This window comes from Scyliorhinus torazame, chromosome 16 (assembly GCF_047496885.1).
Source record: "Scyliorhinus torazame isolate Kashiwa2021f chromosome 16, sScyTor2.1, whole genome shotgun sequence".
Classification (NCBI taxonomy): domain Eukaryota; kingdom Metazoa; phylum Chordata; class Chondrichthyes; order Carcharhiniformes; family Scyliorhinidae; genus Scyliorhinus; species Scyliorhinus torazame.
The window spans coordinates 198,270,907-198,288,004 of NC_092722.1; the positions used below are offsets into that span (position 1 = coordinate 198,270,907).

At 57.3% G+C, this 17,098-nt stretch overlaps 1 protein-coding gene across 2 annotated transcripts in view; it reads left to right on the forward strand.

Moving 5' to 3' along the window:
- Window positions 1-17,098, forward strand: part of LOC140393375 (uncharacterized) — a 288,449-nt gene that overhangs the window by 122,952 nt on the left and 148,399 nt on the right. For both annotated transcript variants that reach the window (XM_072479760.1, XM_072479759.1), the window contains exons 16-20: window positions 2,403-2,483; window positions 2,787-2,828; window positions 8,048-8,188; window positions 13,360-13,548; window positions 15,532-15,552. In XM_072479760.1, the coding sequence (XP_072335861.1) occupies window positions 2,403-2,483; window positions 2,787-2,828; window positions 8,048-8,188; window positions 13,360-13,548; window positions 15,532-15,552 (474 nt within the window). The remainder of the gene's footprint in view (window positions 1-2,402; window positions 2,484-2,786; window positions 2,829-8,047; window positions 8,189-13,359; window positions 13,549-15,531; window positions 15,553-17,098) is intronic.

Genomic DNA, 17,098 nt, shown 5'->3' on the forward strand with positions numbered 1-17,098 from the left:
CTGACTGTCTATCTATTCCCCTGATCATCTGATAAACCTCTATCAAGTCGCCCCTCATCCTTCTCCGTTCTAATGAGAAAAGGCCTAGCACCCTCAACCTTTCCTCGTAAGACCTACTCTCCATTCCAGGCAACATCCTGGTAAATCTTCTTTGCACCTTTTCCAAAGCTTCCACATCCTTCCTAAAATGAGGCGACCAGAACTGTACACAGTACTCCAAATGTGGCCTTACCAAAGTTTTGTACAGCTGCATCATCACCTCACGGCTCTTAAATTCAATCCCTCTGTTAATGAACGCGAGCACACCATAGGCCTTCTTCACAGCTCTATCCACTTGAGTGGCAACTTTCAAAGATGTATGAACATAGACCCCAAGATCTCTCTGCTCCTCCACATTGCCAAGAACTCTACCGTTAACCCTGTATTCCGCATTCATATTTGTCCTTCCAAAATGGACAACCTCACACTTTTCAGGGTTAAACTCCATCTGCCACTTCTCAGCCCAGCTCTGCATCCTATCTATGTCTCTTTGCAGCCGACAACAGCCCTCCTTACTATCCACAACTCCACCAATCTTCGTATCGTCTGCAAATTTACTGACCCACCCTTCAACTCCCTCATCCAAGTCATTAATGAAAATCACAAACAGCAGAGGACCCAGAACTGATCCCTGCGGTACGCCACTGGTAACTGGGATCCAGGCTGAATATTTGCCATCCACCACCACTCTCTGACTTCTATCGGTTAGCCAGTTCGTTATCCAACTGGCCAAATTTCCCACTATCCCATGCTTCCTTACTTTCTGCAGAAGCCTACCATGGGGAACCTTATCAAATGCCTTACTAAAATCCATGTACACTACATCCACTGCTTTACCTTCATCCACATGCTTGGTCACCTCCTCAAAGAATTCAATAAGATTTGTAAGGCAAGACCTACCCCTCACAAATCCGTGCTGACTATCCCTAATCAAGCAGTGTCTTTCCAGATGCTCAGAAATCCTATCCTTCAGTACCCTTTCCATTACTTTGCCTACCACCGAAGTAAGACTAACTGGCCTGTAATTCCCAGGGTTATCCCTAGTCCCTTTTTTGAACAGGGGCACGACATTCGCCACTCTCCAATCCCCTGGTACCACCCCTGTTGACAGTGAGGACAAAAAGATAATTGCCAACGGCTCTGCAATTTCATCTCTTGCTTCCCATAGAATCCTTGGATATATCCCATCAGGCCCGGGGGACTTGTCTATCCTCAAGTTTTTCAAGTATCAATGTATTCCCTTGTCTTGTTTATGCCCAAGTGCATCACCTCACATTTATCTGGATTGAATTGCATTTGCCTCTGACCAGCCCGTCTATATCCTCCTGTAATCTAAGGCTCTCCTCCTCACTATTTACCACCCCACCAATTTTTGTATCATCCACAAACTTACTGATCAACCCTCCTACATTCATGTCTGAATCATTTATATAAACCACAAACAACAAAGGCCACAACACTGATCCCTGCGGGACCCCACTGGACACAGGCTTCCAGTCAGAAAAACACCCCTCACCCATCACCCTCTGCTTGCTGCCACTCAGCCAATTCTGGATCTAATTTGCCAAATTTCCTTGGATCACATGGGCTCGTACCTTCGCTATCAGTCTCCCATGTTGGACCTTAACAAGAGCCTTGCTGAAGACCAAGTAGACCACGTCAAATACATTGCCCTCATCTATACACCTGGTCACCTCTTCGTAAAACTCAATCAAGTTGGTCAGACATGACCTCCCCTTAACAAACCCATGCTGACTGTTCCTGGTTAATCCCTGTCTCTCCAAATGCAGATTAATTCTGTCTCTCAGAATTGCTTCCAATAGTTTCCCCACCACTGAGGTTAGACTGACCGGCCTGTAGTTTCCTGGTTTATCCCTTCCTCCCTTCTTGAATAATGGAACCACATTGACTATCCTCCCGTCCTCCGGCACCTCTCCTGTGGCCAGAGAGGAATTGAAAATTATTGCCAGCGCCCCTGCTATTTCCTCCCTTGCCTCACTCAGCAGCCTGGGATACATTTCATCTGGCCCTGGAGATTCATCTACTTTTAAACCTGCCAGACCAATCCGAACCTCCTCTCTGTCTCTGTTAATCTCTTTAATTTTATTACAGTCCTTCTCCCTGATTTCTATACCCACACCGTCCCTCTCACAAGTGAACACTGACACAAAGTATTCATTTCGAACCCGACCTACATCCTCCGGCTCCACACACAAATGACCACTGTGGTCCTGGATTTGTTCCCTGTGGGCACAGACTGATGGTGCCACAAATTGAATGGAGAAGCTGATGTAAAGTATGAAGTGTGCACTTTGCGCTGTGAAACTCGGCAGTTTAATCTGATACCGGTCTGTCTCTCACAGTGGCTACAACAGATGGCACATCGAAGCAAGGGCAGGTATTTTCAAGTGACACTGCATCAGGAATCAAGGGTCAAACAAACGGTAAGTGGAGGGTAGAATAATGCAGGGGAATGGGTGCCCTGCCGTTTGGGATGGCCCAGTCGCAAGGACTAAGATCTCCAGTTTGTATTTCACAAACCGGTAACCTGTTGCAAATTAATCATTTCAGAGTTCAATTAAAACTTCAATCTTTCTACAATCTCTGTCTGATTCTCTCCCTCTATCTCAGTCTGTTTTTCTCTCTATCTGACTCTTTCTATCTGTCTCTAACATTCTCTCTATCACTTTATCTGATACTCCTGCCTGTTCGCTGGTGAGATAAATATTCTGTTTCTGTTTGTCCAGGAGCTTTGAAAATGTCAACTAAGGACAAGGCAACATACGCAGGTCAGTGAACTTTGCTCCCCTTGTGGGAATAATACCCAACAAATCGAAAAGGAAACACTTGGGTGAGATGCGATGACAGTTGAAGGCACAGAACATAGAACATTCCAGCGCAGTACAGGCCCTTCGGCCCTCGATGCTGCGCCGACCTGGGTGTCAGTGTAAAGAATGCGAAAGCCCTGTTTATAATCACAGAACGATATGGCACAGAGAGGGGTCACTCGGCCGTTATGCCTGTGACGGCTCTGTGAAAGAGTTATTCAATTAATACCACACCCCGCTCTTTCCCCATCAATCTTCTATTTTCTCGTCAGTATTTGTTCAATTTCTCTTTGAAAGTTACTGCTTCCATCTCCCTTCCAGGTCGGCATGTCCCAGATCACAACACGTGTAAAACATACTCCTCAGCCGCCTCCTCTGGCTCCTTTCACACTTATTTTAAATCCGTGTCCCTTTGGTTACTGACCCTCCTGCCACTGGAAACATTTTCTCCTTATTTCCTATCCAAGCCATTCATGATTTAAAACATAGAATGTCAGGAAATAGGAGCAGGAGGAGGCCCATTCGGCCTTCAAGCCTGCTCCGCCATTCATTATGGTCATGGCTGATCATCCAACTCAGTGACCTGTCCCCACCTTCCCCCCAAATCCTCTGATCCCTTTACCCCCAAGAGCTGTATCTAACTTGTTTGGATACCGGACTAGACCCCAACTTTTGTTAGGATACCGGATGAGAATCTCAAATAATTTTTCTATTTGTAAAGCTGTGAGGGAAGGCTACTTCACCCTGGGAGTGATGACTCTCACCAACAGGAATCTTTTACATTAAAACAAACTTTAATTTAAACACAGAATTTCCCACAACAACATCAAAGAAAATAGCATTACAATGATCAGTTGAACAATTCTTAAACACAAAGAAAACCTTAAACTTACTCTCTATACTTGCTACTAATTCCAATGAAGCAACCCAATACTGTCCAAATGCCACTTATAAGTAAAGTTAACAAATAGATTCTTGCTTAGATGTGTAGAGACGTTTGGAGAGAGAGAGTCTTTCAGGAGCAGAACCAGCACACGTCTGCTCACCGAGCAGTATTTGGTGAAACCGCTGCTCAACTTAAAATCCTTCTGTCTTGTCAGACTCAAATCCTATGGCAAACTGCAAAACTACAGACTGACTTGGCTCCTCCCATTAATTACATCATCTGTATCCCACTAAGATGTTGCATGATCTGCTTAGCTAGGACTAAATACAACCTCTCATAAATTATCTACTCTCCAGGGAATCTCAAGCAATCAAAACAACATCCCATTAACCATATATATATATTAACAAGTAAATAGTTAGAACCAATCATGACCTAATCTTTTACAACTTCTTAAATACAGCTTTATCAGACACACAGTCTGGAAATGCTTAACCTAGGTTCTTTAATAACATTACTGCAACAAATATATAACTTAACCCCGGCTTTTATTAACATTACTGCCCCAATTATAAAATATAATATATAACAATATTTTCTACATTTACGGCAGCACAATAGCACAGTGGTTAGTGCCAGGGTCCCAGGTTCGATTCCCAGCTTGGGTCACTATCTGTGCGGAGTCTGCACGTTCTCCCCGGGTCTGCGTGGGTTTCCTCCGGGAGCTCCGGTTTCCTCCCACAAGTCCCGAAAGACGTGGTGCAGAATTCTCCGACCCTCCCGCCGGGTCGGAGAATCGCAGGGGGGCGGGGTTCACGCCGCGCCGGTCGGGGGCCGTTGGCAGTGGCTCCCCCCCCCCCCCAGCAGTCCCCGATGGGCCGAGCGGCCGCCCGTTTTCGGCCATTCCCTGTGCCGTTGGGGCACTGGTTCCCTCCGCGCCGGCCTGTGTAAAGCTCCGCCATGGCCGGTGCGGAGAGGAAACCCCTGCGCGCAGGAATCATGCCAGTGGTTCTGGGAACACGCTGGCGCTCCTGCACATGCGCCAACTCACGCCGGCCGGCGGAGGCCCTTCGGCGCCAACCACCCCAGCGCCGGCCTCGCCCCCGAAGGAGGATTCCGCACCTTCCGGGCGGCCCGACGCCGGAGTGGTTCACGTTACTCTTTGGCGCCGATATGGCCCGTCCACCGGAGACCCGGCAATCCCGGCCGTGCTGTGGGTGAATTGGACATTCCGAATTCTCCCTGTGTACCCAAACAGGCGCCGGAATGTGGCGACTAGGGGCTTTTCAGAGTAACTTTATTGCAGTGTTAATGTAAGCCTGCTTGTGACAATAATACAGATTATTATTCACCACACAATTTATAATCTATATCAATAAACTGGATGAAGCGAGCGCTAAATCTTTCGATGACCGTAAGATAGGTGGGAAAGTAAGTTGTCAAGAGGAGGTAGAGAGTTTGCAAAGGGGTAGAGACAGGTTAAGAGAGTGGGGAAAATGTGGCAGATGGGATATAACCTGAGTAAATGTGAACTTGTTGACTTTGGCAGGAAGAATACTATTTAAGTGGAGAGAGATTGCAGAACCCGGTGGTACAGAGGGATCTGGGTGTCCTGGTACATCAATCACATAAAGTTGGTCTGCACGTATAGCGGGGGATTAGGAAGGTTCATGGAATGTTGGCAAGGGAAATGGAATATAAAAGTAGGAACATTTTATCCGAGCTGTATAGGGCCTTGGTGAAACACATTCAGAGTACTGAGTGCAGTTTTGGTCTCCTTATTAAAAATATATATAGAATTGCATCAGAAGCAGCTCAGAGAAGGTTCACTGGACTGGTCCCTGGGATGAAGTTGTCATCTGAATGAAATAGGTTAGGTCGATACCCATTGGAGTTTAGAAAAGGTGATCTTATTGTAAGATCTTGAGGGGACTCGATAGGGTGAAGATGCTTCCTCTTGTGGGGGAGGCTAGAATCAGGAGACACAGTTTAAGACGGAGATGAGGAGAAGCCTTTCCTCCTTAAGGTCGTTGTGTCTGGAATTCCCTTCCTGAGAAAGCAGTGGAGGATGGGTCTTCATTCAAGACAGAGTTAGACAGACTTTTGATAGACAATCGAGTCAAAGGTTCTGGGGGACAGACAGCAGAGTGGAACTGAGACCACAAGCACACCAACCGGAATCTTATTGAATGGTGGAGCAGGCTTGAAGGGCCGAATGGCCCACTTCTGCTCTGGTGTTCCTATATCCTAATGACAGAATGTGAGGTTCAATGCGAGCAGAGGAATTATACTCTGCCAAGGGAAAGCTAATAATTGCAGAGAACCAACTTTCTGAACACTAGCGGAGATGAGTAGCGAGAGCACTTAGTCTCCAGGATGAGGAATACAGCCCAAATCCTTCCTCACTATTGCGTTAGTTTCATCTTTAACCAGCACTGCCACTCCACCTCCTTCCAGTCTGTCCTTCCAAAATACTCAATACCCCTGGATGTTTAGTTCCCATTCCTGGTCACCCTGCAGCCATGTCTCTATAATCATGACTATATCAACCCCGCATACATCTGTTTACACAACTAATTCATCCGCTTTATTGCGAATGCTTCGCACATTAAGGCACAAAGCTTTAAGCTTTTCTTTTTAACAATCATTGTCCCGCTCCCATTAGTTTTTCCTGTGGCCTTGTTTGAACCTGGCCCTTGGTTTCTCTGTCTATCACTTTACTTATTCCCCATTCTGTCCCTTGTTCTTGTCCGTGTTTCCCCTCCCCTGACCCTCTGCACAGGTTCCCATCCCCCTGTCATTTGAGTTTAAAGAGATGCTAATCTTCTCTGCTCCAACAGAACAATTTTCTCCAATCTCTCCATGTTCCCGGGGCGAAATTCTCCTCCCCGCCCCGCCACATTTCTGCGCCAACCGGCCGGCGGGAGTCTCTGTAACACCGGCCGGTCAATGGGGTTTCCCATTGTGGGGCAGCCCCACGCCGTCGGGAAACCCCCGGGCGCCGGCAAAACGGAGACTCCCGCCGGCGGAGAATGACGCCCCTGAAGTCTCTCAGCGGGATTCTCCGACCCCCCCGCCGGGAGGGGGAGGCGGCGCGAATCCCCGGGGGGTGGGGGGGGGGGCGGCGCGGATCCCCGGGGGGTGGGGGGGGGCGGCGCGGATCCCCGGGGGGTGGGGGGGGGCGGCGCGGATCCCCGGGGGGTGGGGGGGGCGGCGCGGATCCCCGGGGGGTGGGGGGGCGGCGCGGATCCCCGGGGGGTGGTGGGGGGGGCGGCGCGGATCCCCGGGGGGTGGGGGGGCGGCGCGGATCCCCGGGGGGTGGGGGGGGGCGGCGCGGATCCCCGGGGGATGGGGGGGGCGGCGCGGATCCCCGGGGGATGGGGGGGGCGGCGCGGATCCCCGGGGGGTGGGGGGGGGCGGCGCGGATCCCCGGGGGGTGGGGGGGCGGCGCGGATCCCCGGGGGATGGGGGGGGGCGGCGCGGATCCCCGGGGGGTGGGGGGGGCGGCGCGGATCCCCGGGGGGTGGTAGGGGGGCGGCGCGGTTCCCCGGGGGGTGGGGGGGCGGCGCGGATCCCCGGGGGGTGGGGGGGGGCGGCGCGGATCCCCGGGGGGTGGGAGGGGGGCGGCGCGGATCCCCGGGGGGTGGGGGGGAGGCGGCGCGGATCCCCGGGGGGTGGGGGGGCGGCGCGGATCCCCGGGGGGTGGGGGGGCGGCGCGGATCCCCGGGGAGTGGGGGGGGGCCGCGCGGATCCCGCCCCGCTGCCCCGACGGCGGCTGCCGTATTCTCCAGCCCCTGTAAGGCTCCGCCATGGCCGGCGCGGAGAAGAAACCCACGGCGGAAGTGCCAGAACACGCCGGCGGTTTGGCGCATGCACGGACACGCGCAGTCCCTTCGGTGCCAGCTGGAGCGGCGGCAGTCTCTCCGCTGTCCACCTAGGCCAGAAAGGCCGAGAGAATACCGGGTTTTCGGGGGCTGTTGGGGCCGGAGTGGTTCGCGCCGGTTTTTCTGCCGGTGTGGGGACTTTGTCCTCGGAATCTATTTCTCCTCGATACCCTCTCCCAGGCCTTCACATCCTTCCATTTGGTGTGGTGTCCAGAATGGGACATAGTTGAGGCTAAAGTGGTGTTTTAAAGTGTCACAATTCTTGCTGTTGTATTCTTTGTCCCTCTTTCTAGAACTGTGGCTCACCCTCTACAACACACCTCCTCACCCCCAAGCTCCTCTCACTCTCAGAGACCCATTCTCTGGTTATATTAAAAATGTGATCACATTTCCTCTGCCTCTATTTGCAGCGATCCGATCGAGCGAGGAGAGTTTGGGCTCCGTCCCCTCCTGGTGCTCCTGCTGTCGTTGTTGCAACTGGTGGAAGTGGCTGCTGGGGCTGCTGGCCGGGCTACTGCTCCTGGGTCTCCTATTCGGCCTCATTGCATTGGGTGAGTGGGGGTGGGCAAGTGGGTATGAGCCCAAAGAGAATTGGGGGAGGGGCAGGGAACAGGAGCTGGGGAAGGTAGAAAGTGGTATCTGGAGAAGAGGCAGCGATGGGGGTGCTGGGAGAGGGTCAAAGAGTGGGGAGCTGGGGGAGGGACAGGGAGCGGGGACTGGGGAGGGGTAGAAATTGGGGGCTGGGGGAGAGGCTGTGGTCGGGGGCTGGGGAGAGGCTGTGGTTGGGGGCTGGGGAGAGGCTGTGGTCGGGGGCTGGGGAGAGGCTGTGGTTGGGGGCTGGGGAGAGGCTGTGGTCGGGGGCTGGGGGGGAGCTGGGGGATCTGGAGGGGGGAGGTGAGTGTGCATTGAGCCCTCAAGCCTGCTCTGCTATTAAATATAATTGTGGCTGATCTAATTCAGGCTTCAACTCTATATTCACATTCCACCTACCCTCTTGACCCCTCCCTTGACGATCAATAATCTGTTTATCTCAGCCTTGAATATATTCAATGACCCCAGCTCTCTGCAGTTGAGAATTCCACAGACCAATGACCCTCTGGGAGAAGGAATTCCTTCCTCCTCATTGGCTTAAACAGGAGACCCCTTTTTAAACTGTGTCTTCTGGTCCTAAACTCCCCACAACCACGGCGCTGCACCTTATTGTCAAACGCATTCATGTGTTTCACTGAGATCACCTCCCATTCGTCAAAATTCCAATGGGTGGGGTGGGGGACGGACGGTGGGGTGGGGGGGGGGAAGGTGGGGGGGCGACGGGACGGTGGGGGGGGACGGTGTGGGGGGGGGCGGTGGAGGGGACACGGTGTGTGGGGGGAACGGTGGGGGGGGGGGCGGTGTGGGGGGGGTGGTGTGGAGGGGGCGGTGTGGGGGTGCGGTGTGGGGGGGAGAGGGTGTGGGGGGGTGGTGGGGGGTGGGCGGTGTGGGGGGGACGGTGTGGGGGGGGCGGTGGGGGGACGGACGGTGTGATTCGGGGGGACGGTGTGGGGGGGCGGTGTGGGGGGGGGGACAGTGTGGGGGGGAAGGTGTGGGGGGAGCGGTGTGGGGGGGGACGGTGTGCGGGGGGGCGGTGTGCGGGGGGACGGTGTGGGGGGGATGGTGCGCGGGGGGGGACGGTGCAGGGGGGGACGGTGTGGGGGGGACGGTGGGGGGGGGATGGTGGGGGGGAGGTGTGGGGGGGACGGTGTGGGGGGGGACGGTGTGGGGGGGAAGTTGTGGGTCGGGGGGGTGGTGTGGGTCGGGGGGATGGTGTGTGGAGGGGACGGTGGGGGGGGGGGCACGGTGGGGGGGGGCGCGGTGTGGGGGGGGCGGTGTAGGGGGGGGACGGTGTGGGTCGGGGGGATGGTGTGTGGAGGGGACGGTGGGGGGGGGGGGCACGGTGGGGGGGGCGCGGTGTGGGGGGGGGGCGGTGTAGGGGGGGGACGGTGGGAGTCGGGGGGACGGTGTGCGGGGGGACGGTGCGGGGAGGGGGCGGTGTGGGGGGTCGGTGTGGGGGGGAAGGTGTGGGGGGGGACGGTGCGGGGAGGGGGGCGGTGTGGGGAGGGTGTGATTCGGGGGGGACGGTGTGGGGGGGGACAGTGTGGGGGGGGACGGTGGGGGGGGGAAGGTATGGGGGGTGGTGTGGGTCGGGGGGACGGTGTGGGGGGGACGGTGTGGGGTGGACGGTGTGGGGGGACAGTGTGGGGGGGGTAGGTAGGGGGGGACAGTGGGGGGGGCGGTGTGGGGAGGGGAAGGTGGGGGGGACAGTGGGGGGGGCGGTGTGAGTCGGGGGACAGTGTGTGTCGGGGGGACGGTGTGGGGGGGGGTGCGGGGGACGGTGTGGGGGGGGTGCGGTGGGGGGAGCGGTGTGGGGGGGGCGGTGGGTGGGGGCCGGTAGTGGGGACGGTGGGGGGAGGGGGCGGTGGGGGAGGGGGCGGTGTGGGTCGGGGGAACGGTGTGGGTCGGGGGAACGGTGTGGGTCGGGGTGAACGGTGTGGGGGGGGTGGTGTGGGGGGGGACAGTGTGGGGGGGACGGTGTGGGGGGGACGGTATGGGGGAGGACGGTGTGGGGTGGGACGGTGGGGGGGGCGGTGGGGGGACGGACGGTGGGGGGTGGGGGAGCGGTGGGGGGGGGAAGGTGTTGGGGAAGGTGTGGGGGGGGAAGGTGTGGGGGGGGAAGGTGTGGGGGGGACGGTGTGGGTGGGACGGTGTGGGTCGGGGGGACGGTGTGGGGGGGGGGAGCGGTGTGGGGTTGGGAGCGGTGGGGGGGGAGTGGTGTGGGGGGGGATGGTGTGGGGGGGACGGTGTGGGGGACGGGACGGTGTGGGGGGACGACGGTGTGGGGGGGGCGGTGTGGTGGGGGAGACGGTGTGGGGGGTCGGTGTGGAGGGGGGATGGTGTCGGGGGGGACGGTGTTTGGGGGGACGGTGTGTGGGGGGGACGGTGTGGGTCTGGGGGGAACGGTGTGGGGGGGACGGTGGAGGGGGGGGCGGTGTGGGGGGGACGGTGTGGGGGGGGGTGTGGGTCAGGGGGGACGGTGTAGGTCGGGGGGGACGGTGTGGGTCAGGGGGGACGGTGTGGGTCAGGGGGGACGGTGTAGGTCGGGGGGACGGTGTGGGGGGGGCGGTGTGGGGGGGTGATGGTGTGCGGGGGGGTGATGGTGTGGGTAGGACGGTGTGGGTCAGGGGGGACGGTGTAGGTCGGGGGGACGGTGTGGGGGGGACGGTGTGGGGGGTGGTGGGGGGGACGTTGTGGGGGGGGACGGTATGGGGGGGAAGTTGTGGGGCGGGGGGACGGTGTGTGGGGGGGACGGTGGGGGGGGGACGGTGTGCGAGGGGACGGTGTGCGGGGGGACGGTGTGCGGGGGGACGGTGTGCGGGGGGGACGGTGTGCGGGGGGACGGGGTGCGGGGGGACGGTGTGCGGGGGGGACGGTGTGGGGGGGGATGGTGCGCGGAGGGGGACGGTGCGGGGGGGGGCTGTGTGTTGGGGAACGGTGTGGGGGGGGGGGGCGGTGTGGGGGGGACGGTGGGGGTGGGGTGGTGGGGGGGAGGTGTGGGGGGGAAGTTGTGGGTCGGGGGGACGGTGTGGGTCGGGAGGATGGTGTGTGGAGGGGACGGTGGGGGGGGGGGCACGGTGGGGGGGGCACGGTGTGTGGGGGGCGGTAGGAGTCGGGGGGACGGTGTGCGGGGGGACGGTGTGCGGGGGGACGGTGTGCGGGGGGACGGTGTGGGGGGGCGGTGTGGGGGGGGGGGATGGTGTGGGGGGGGCACGGTGTGAGTTGGGGGGATGGTGTGGGGGGGGGAACGGTGTGGGGGGGACGGTTCGGGGAGGGGGGCGGTGTGGGGGGGGGGGGTGTGGGGGGGGTTGGTGTGGGGGGGCACAGTGTGAGTTGGGGGGGACGGTGTGGGGGGGGATGGTGTGGGGGGGACGGTGGGGGGGTGTGGACGGTGGGGGGGGACGGTGGAGGGGGAAGGTGTGGGGGGACGGTGTGGGTCGGACGGTGTGTGTCGGGGGGACGGTGGGGTGGGGAGCGGTGTGGGGCGGACGGTGTGGGGGGGGGGACGGTGTGTGGGGGGGACGGTGTGGGGGAATGGTGTGGGGGGGGACGGTGTGGGGGGGGCGGTGTGGGGGGGGGGATGGTGTGGGGGGGGCACGGTGTGAGTTGGGGGGATGGTGTGGGTGGGGGAACGGTGTGGGGGGGACGGTGCGGGGAGGGGGGCGGTGTGGGGGGGCGGTGTGGGGGGGGTTGGTGTGGGGGGGCACAGTGTGAGTTGGGGGGGACGGTGTGGGGGGGGATGGTGTGGGGGGGGACGGTGGGGGTGTGTGGACGGTGGGGGGGGACGGTGGAGGGGGAAGGTGTGGGGGGACGGTGTGGGTCGGACGGTGTGTGTCGGGGGGACGGTGGGGTGGGGAGCGGTGTGGGGCGGACGGTGTGGGGGGGGACGGTGTGTGGGGGGGACGGTGTGGGGGAATGGTGTGGGGGGGAAGTTGTGGGTCGGGGGGACGGTGTGGGTCGGGGGGATGGTGTGTGGGGGGGACGGTGTGAGTTGGGGGGACGGTGTGGGGGGGGGACGGTGTGGGGGGGACGGTGCGGGGAGGGGGGGCGGTGTGAGGGGGGCGGTGTGGGGGGGGGATGGTGTGGGGGGGGCACGGTGTGAGTTGGGGGGGACGGTGTGGGGGGGGGACGGTGTGGGGGGGACGGTGGGGGGTGTGTGGACGGTGGGGGGGGACGGTGGAGGGGGAAGGTGTGGGGGGACGGTGTGGGTCGGACGGTGTGTGTCGGGGGGACGGTGGGGCGGGGAGCGGTGTGGGGCGGACGGTGTGGGGGGGGATGGTGTGTGGGGGGGACGGTGTGGGGGGATGGTGTGGGGGGGAAGTTGTGGGTCGGGGGGACGGTGTGGGTCGGGGGGATGGTGTGTGGGGGGGACGGTGGGGGGGACGGTGTGTGGGGGGACGGTGTGGGGGGGACGGTGTGGGGGGACGGTGTGGGGGGGAAGTTGTGGGTCGGGGGGACGGTGTGGGTCGGGGGGGACGGTGTGTGGGGGGATGGTGTGGGGGGGACGGTGTGGGGGGGAAGTTGTGGGTCGGGGGGACGGTGTGGGTCGGGGGGACGGTGTGTGGGGAGGACGGTGGGGGGGGACGGTGTTGGGGGGGGACGGTGTGTGGGGGGACGGTGTGTGGGGGGGACGGTGGGGGGGGGGACGGTGTTGGGGGGGGGGACGGTGTGGGGGGGGGGACGGTGTGTGGGGGGATGGTGTGTGGGGGCGGTGTGGGGTGGGATGGTGGGGTGTGGACAGTGGGCTCGGGGGGGGAACCATGCGTTGGGGGGCGACTGTGGGGTACATTCCTGGAGTTTTGATCAAATGATTGCTCCCTCCGATCGCCGCAGCCGATCAAACAGTCCCTGTTTTCCCACCTCCAACACTTTGTAATTATAACACTGAAGTGTTGAAGAGAAACAGATAATTTATTGAAATAGCCTCGGGATGTTTCTCGTTGGTTTTCTTCAATTAATCTTCAATTAATTGGTCATTAATCTTCAATTCCTGGAGACTCCCTGGAAATCCCGAGGTTTGGCAAGTCCCTATCTGGCTGTCCAATCATTTCTGGACTGTTTGCTGGTTGGAGACTGTTGAGTTTGAGCCCAGGTTAGATTGTCACTAATCCGCGTCACTCTCATCTTTCAGCGGAAGAGGTGAAGAAGCTGAAATCACGCGTCAAAGATCTGGAGACTACGACAAGATTTGAGAAGCTAGTTGGTGAGAAGTTCCCAACCGTGAACGTTGAGTCGGAGACAGGGATGGAACCGGAGTCTCATTTCAAGAATGACATATTGAAGCAAATCAATAAGACAATCCAGTCCTCGCAATATCAAGGTGAGAAGCGGCCAAGAGGCCAACCCACTTGCAGTTGGGGCCATCGGTTAAACACAGTGAGATTCCCGTCACTAATGTTCAGGAAATAAGATGATTCTCACCAGCACACAATCTCTATCCTCTGTGATCTGTTTCATATCCACTTTCACCCCAAGTCCTTCAATACCACCACCTCCCCATATCCCTCAGTCCCACCACCTCCCCATATCCCTCAGTCCCACCACCTCCCATATCCCTCAATCTCACCTCCTCCCATATCCCTCAATCCCACCACCTCCCCATATCCCTCAAACTCACCACCTTCCCATATCCCTCAATCCCACTCACTTCCCCATATCCCTCAATCCCACTCACTTCCCCATATCCCTCAATCCCACCACCTCCCCATATCCCTCAAACTCACCACCTTCCCATATCCCTCAATCCCACTCACTTCCCCATATCCCTCAATCCCACTCACTTCCCCATATCCCTCAATCCCACCACCTCCCCATATCCCTCAATCCCACTCACTTCCCCATATCCCTCAATCCCACTCACTTCCCCATATCCCTCAATCCCACCACCTTCCCATATCCCTCAATCCCACCACCTCCCCATATCCCTCAATCCCACCACCTTCCCATATCCCTCAATCCCACCACCTTCCCATATCCCTCAATCCCACCACCTCCCATATCCCTCAAACTCACCACCTCCCCATATCCCTCAATCTCACCTCCTCCCCATATCCCTCAATCCCACCACCTCCCCATATCCCTCAATCCCACTCACTTCCCCATATCCCTCAATCCCACCACCTTCCCATATCCCTCAATCCCACCACCTCCCATATCCCTCAATCCCACCACCTCCCCATATCCCTCAATCCCACCACCTTCCCATATCCCTCAATCCCACCACCTTCACATATCCCTCAACCCCACCACCTCCCCATATCCCTCAAACTCACCACCTCCCCATATCCCTCAATCTCACCTCCTCCCCATATCCCTCAATCCCACCACTTCCCCATATCCCTCAATCCCACTCACTTCCCCATACCCCTCAATCACACCACCTCCCCATATCCCTCAATCCCACTAACTTTCCCATATCCCTCAATCCCACCACTTCCCCATATCCCTCAATCCCACTCACTTCCCCATATCCCTCAATCCCACCACCTCCCCACATCCCTCAATCCCACTCACTTCCCCATATCCCTCAATCCCACTCACTTCCCCATATCCCTCAATCCCACCACCTCCCCACATCCCTCAATCCCACTCACCTCCCCATATCCCTCAATCACACTCACCTCCCCATATCCCTCAATCACACCACCTCCCCACATCCCTCAGTCCCACTCACTTCCCCATATCCCTCAATCCCACCACCTCCCCACATCCCTCAATCCCACTCACCTCCCCATATCCCTCAATCCCACTCACCTCCCCATATCCCTCAATCACACCACCTCCCCATATCCCTCAATCACACCACCTCCCCACATCCCTCAATCCCACCACCTCCCCACATCCCTCAATCCCACCACCTCCCCACATCCCTCAATCCCACCACCTCCCCACATCCCTCAATCCCACCACCTCCCCATATCCCTCAATCCCACCACCTCCCCACATCCCTCAATCCCACTCACTTCCCCTTATCCCTCAATCCCACTCACTTCCCCGTGCCTCTCTTTTAGTTGTTTCCTCATACAGTTGTACTCTCAATTCACTGACCCTTTTAGTGAGAGAGTTCCTTTGTTGCCTCTGCCCCCGGCTCTGTCTGTCTATCTGTCTGTCTGATGTCACAATGTGAAGTAGGACAGAGATAGATGGCTTGGAATTGAGTGATTTGTCTCGGCTCTACTGAACATTCTGGATTGGAGATTATTTCTGGTCAGCAGATATTAAATGTACATTAAAGGGGAAGTGGTCAAAATGATTTTCCTCCTTGTTCCTACCCAAGACTGACCCTCGTTATCTTTAATTACAGAATCAATGAGAGGACCACAAGGTGAGTAACAGATGTGATGGAGCTTTCATGTTATTCGGACTGAATTTTCCCAGCCATGTGCGCAGAGTGAAGATAGGGGGCAGCTCTGCTGGGAGGTTCTCCAGCACATTCTCTCCAACAGGGAAGCTTTAGGGAGCAACTGCAAGCACCATGGAGGGGGAGGGGCAGCCAATTCAATCAATTACAGACCAAACGAAGGCCCAATTTCTGTGGTCATGCCAGCATTCTGTGGGCAGCAGGGGAGCCCCTGGTTTGAAGAGATGGTCATTGCCAGAAGGCCATTGGAGCCGGAGGCTGGGTGTCCCAAAGAGGAATCTGTCGCCAAACCACTGCACATCTAAACTGTCCACCTGGATAATTATCCCTCCGCTTTAATCAGCCTAACAGTTGTGACCACCAACATCTTACCTTCTAAAGACACATCTCTGAGGGAGACGCTGCGGTGAGCAGCCCTCGCAGTCTCTCACGTTCTGATTTTTGACACCACTAAATTCCTAACTATTGATGAACAGACTTGCTGGCCCAGAAAAACTATTGTCATTCTCCATCTCTCCATTATGATATATTTTCAACTCACAATTTTAAAATAACATATTTTTAAAAGTTGAATCATGGTATTGTTGCTTCAAGTCCCAATCATTGTCTTTAAAGTTTTGATTACAAGTGAAGATTTAAGCGCGCAGCGGTTAGCACTGGGACTGCGGCGCTGAGGACCCGGGTTCGATCCCGGCTCTGGGTCACTGTCCGTGTGGAGTTTGCACATTCTCCCCGTGTCTGCGAGGGTTTCGCCCCCACAACACAAAGATATGCAGGGTAGGTGGATTGGCCGCGCTGAATTGCACCTTAATTGAAAAATAATTGGTTACTCCAAAAAAAATGTTTTCATTTTTTACAAAGAAGTGAAGATTTATTTGCTGCCGTCTGCTTACTTGCTGTTTGTGAATACTTCAATATGATTGGCTGACTGAGGTCCCTGGAGATCCCCTTGCATTGGGAAGTTCTCACAAGTTTGTGGGCAGCTTTTTCAAAGCGTTCTTCTGCAAACGGCATCACTTCAGCACCGGCCATGCGAGGGTCCAGAGGAGATTAGTGAGGGCGTGGCCAGGACTGGAAAATTGCAGCTATGAGGAAAGATTGGACAGACTGGGGTAGTTCTCCCTGGAGCAGAGCAGGCTGAGGGGAGATTAGATTGAGATGCAGGAAATTGTGAGGGGCCTGGATCGAGGATGGGAGGGGCCTGTTTACTTCAGCAGAGAGGTCAGTGACTCGGCCACTGGCTTAAGGAGATTAGTGGAAAGATTTGATGTGGAAACATCTTTTCACCCAGAGGGTTGTGGGGGTCTGGAAGTCACTGCCTGAAAGAGTATTATACAGGCAGACACCCTCAGCTCATTGGAAAGGGGCCTGGATTTGTGCCTCAGATGCTGTAACCGGCAGGGTTATGGAAAGTGGGATTGGGTTGGGGGCTCGTTTGTTCAGCCGGCACAGACACGATGGAGCGAGTGGCCTCTTTCTGTGGCCAAAACCTCCCATGATTCTAAACTGA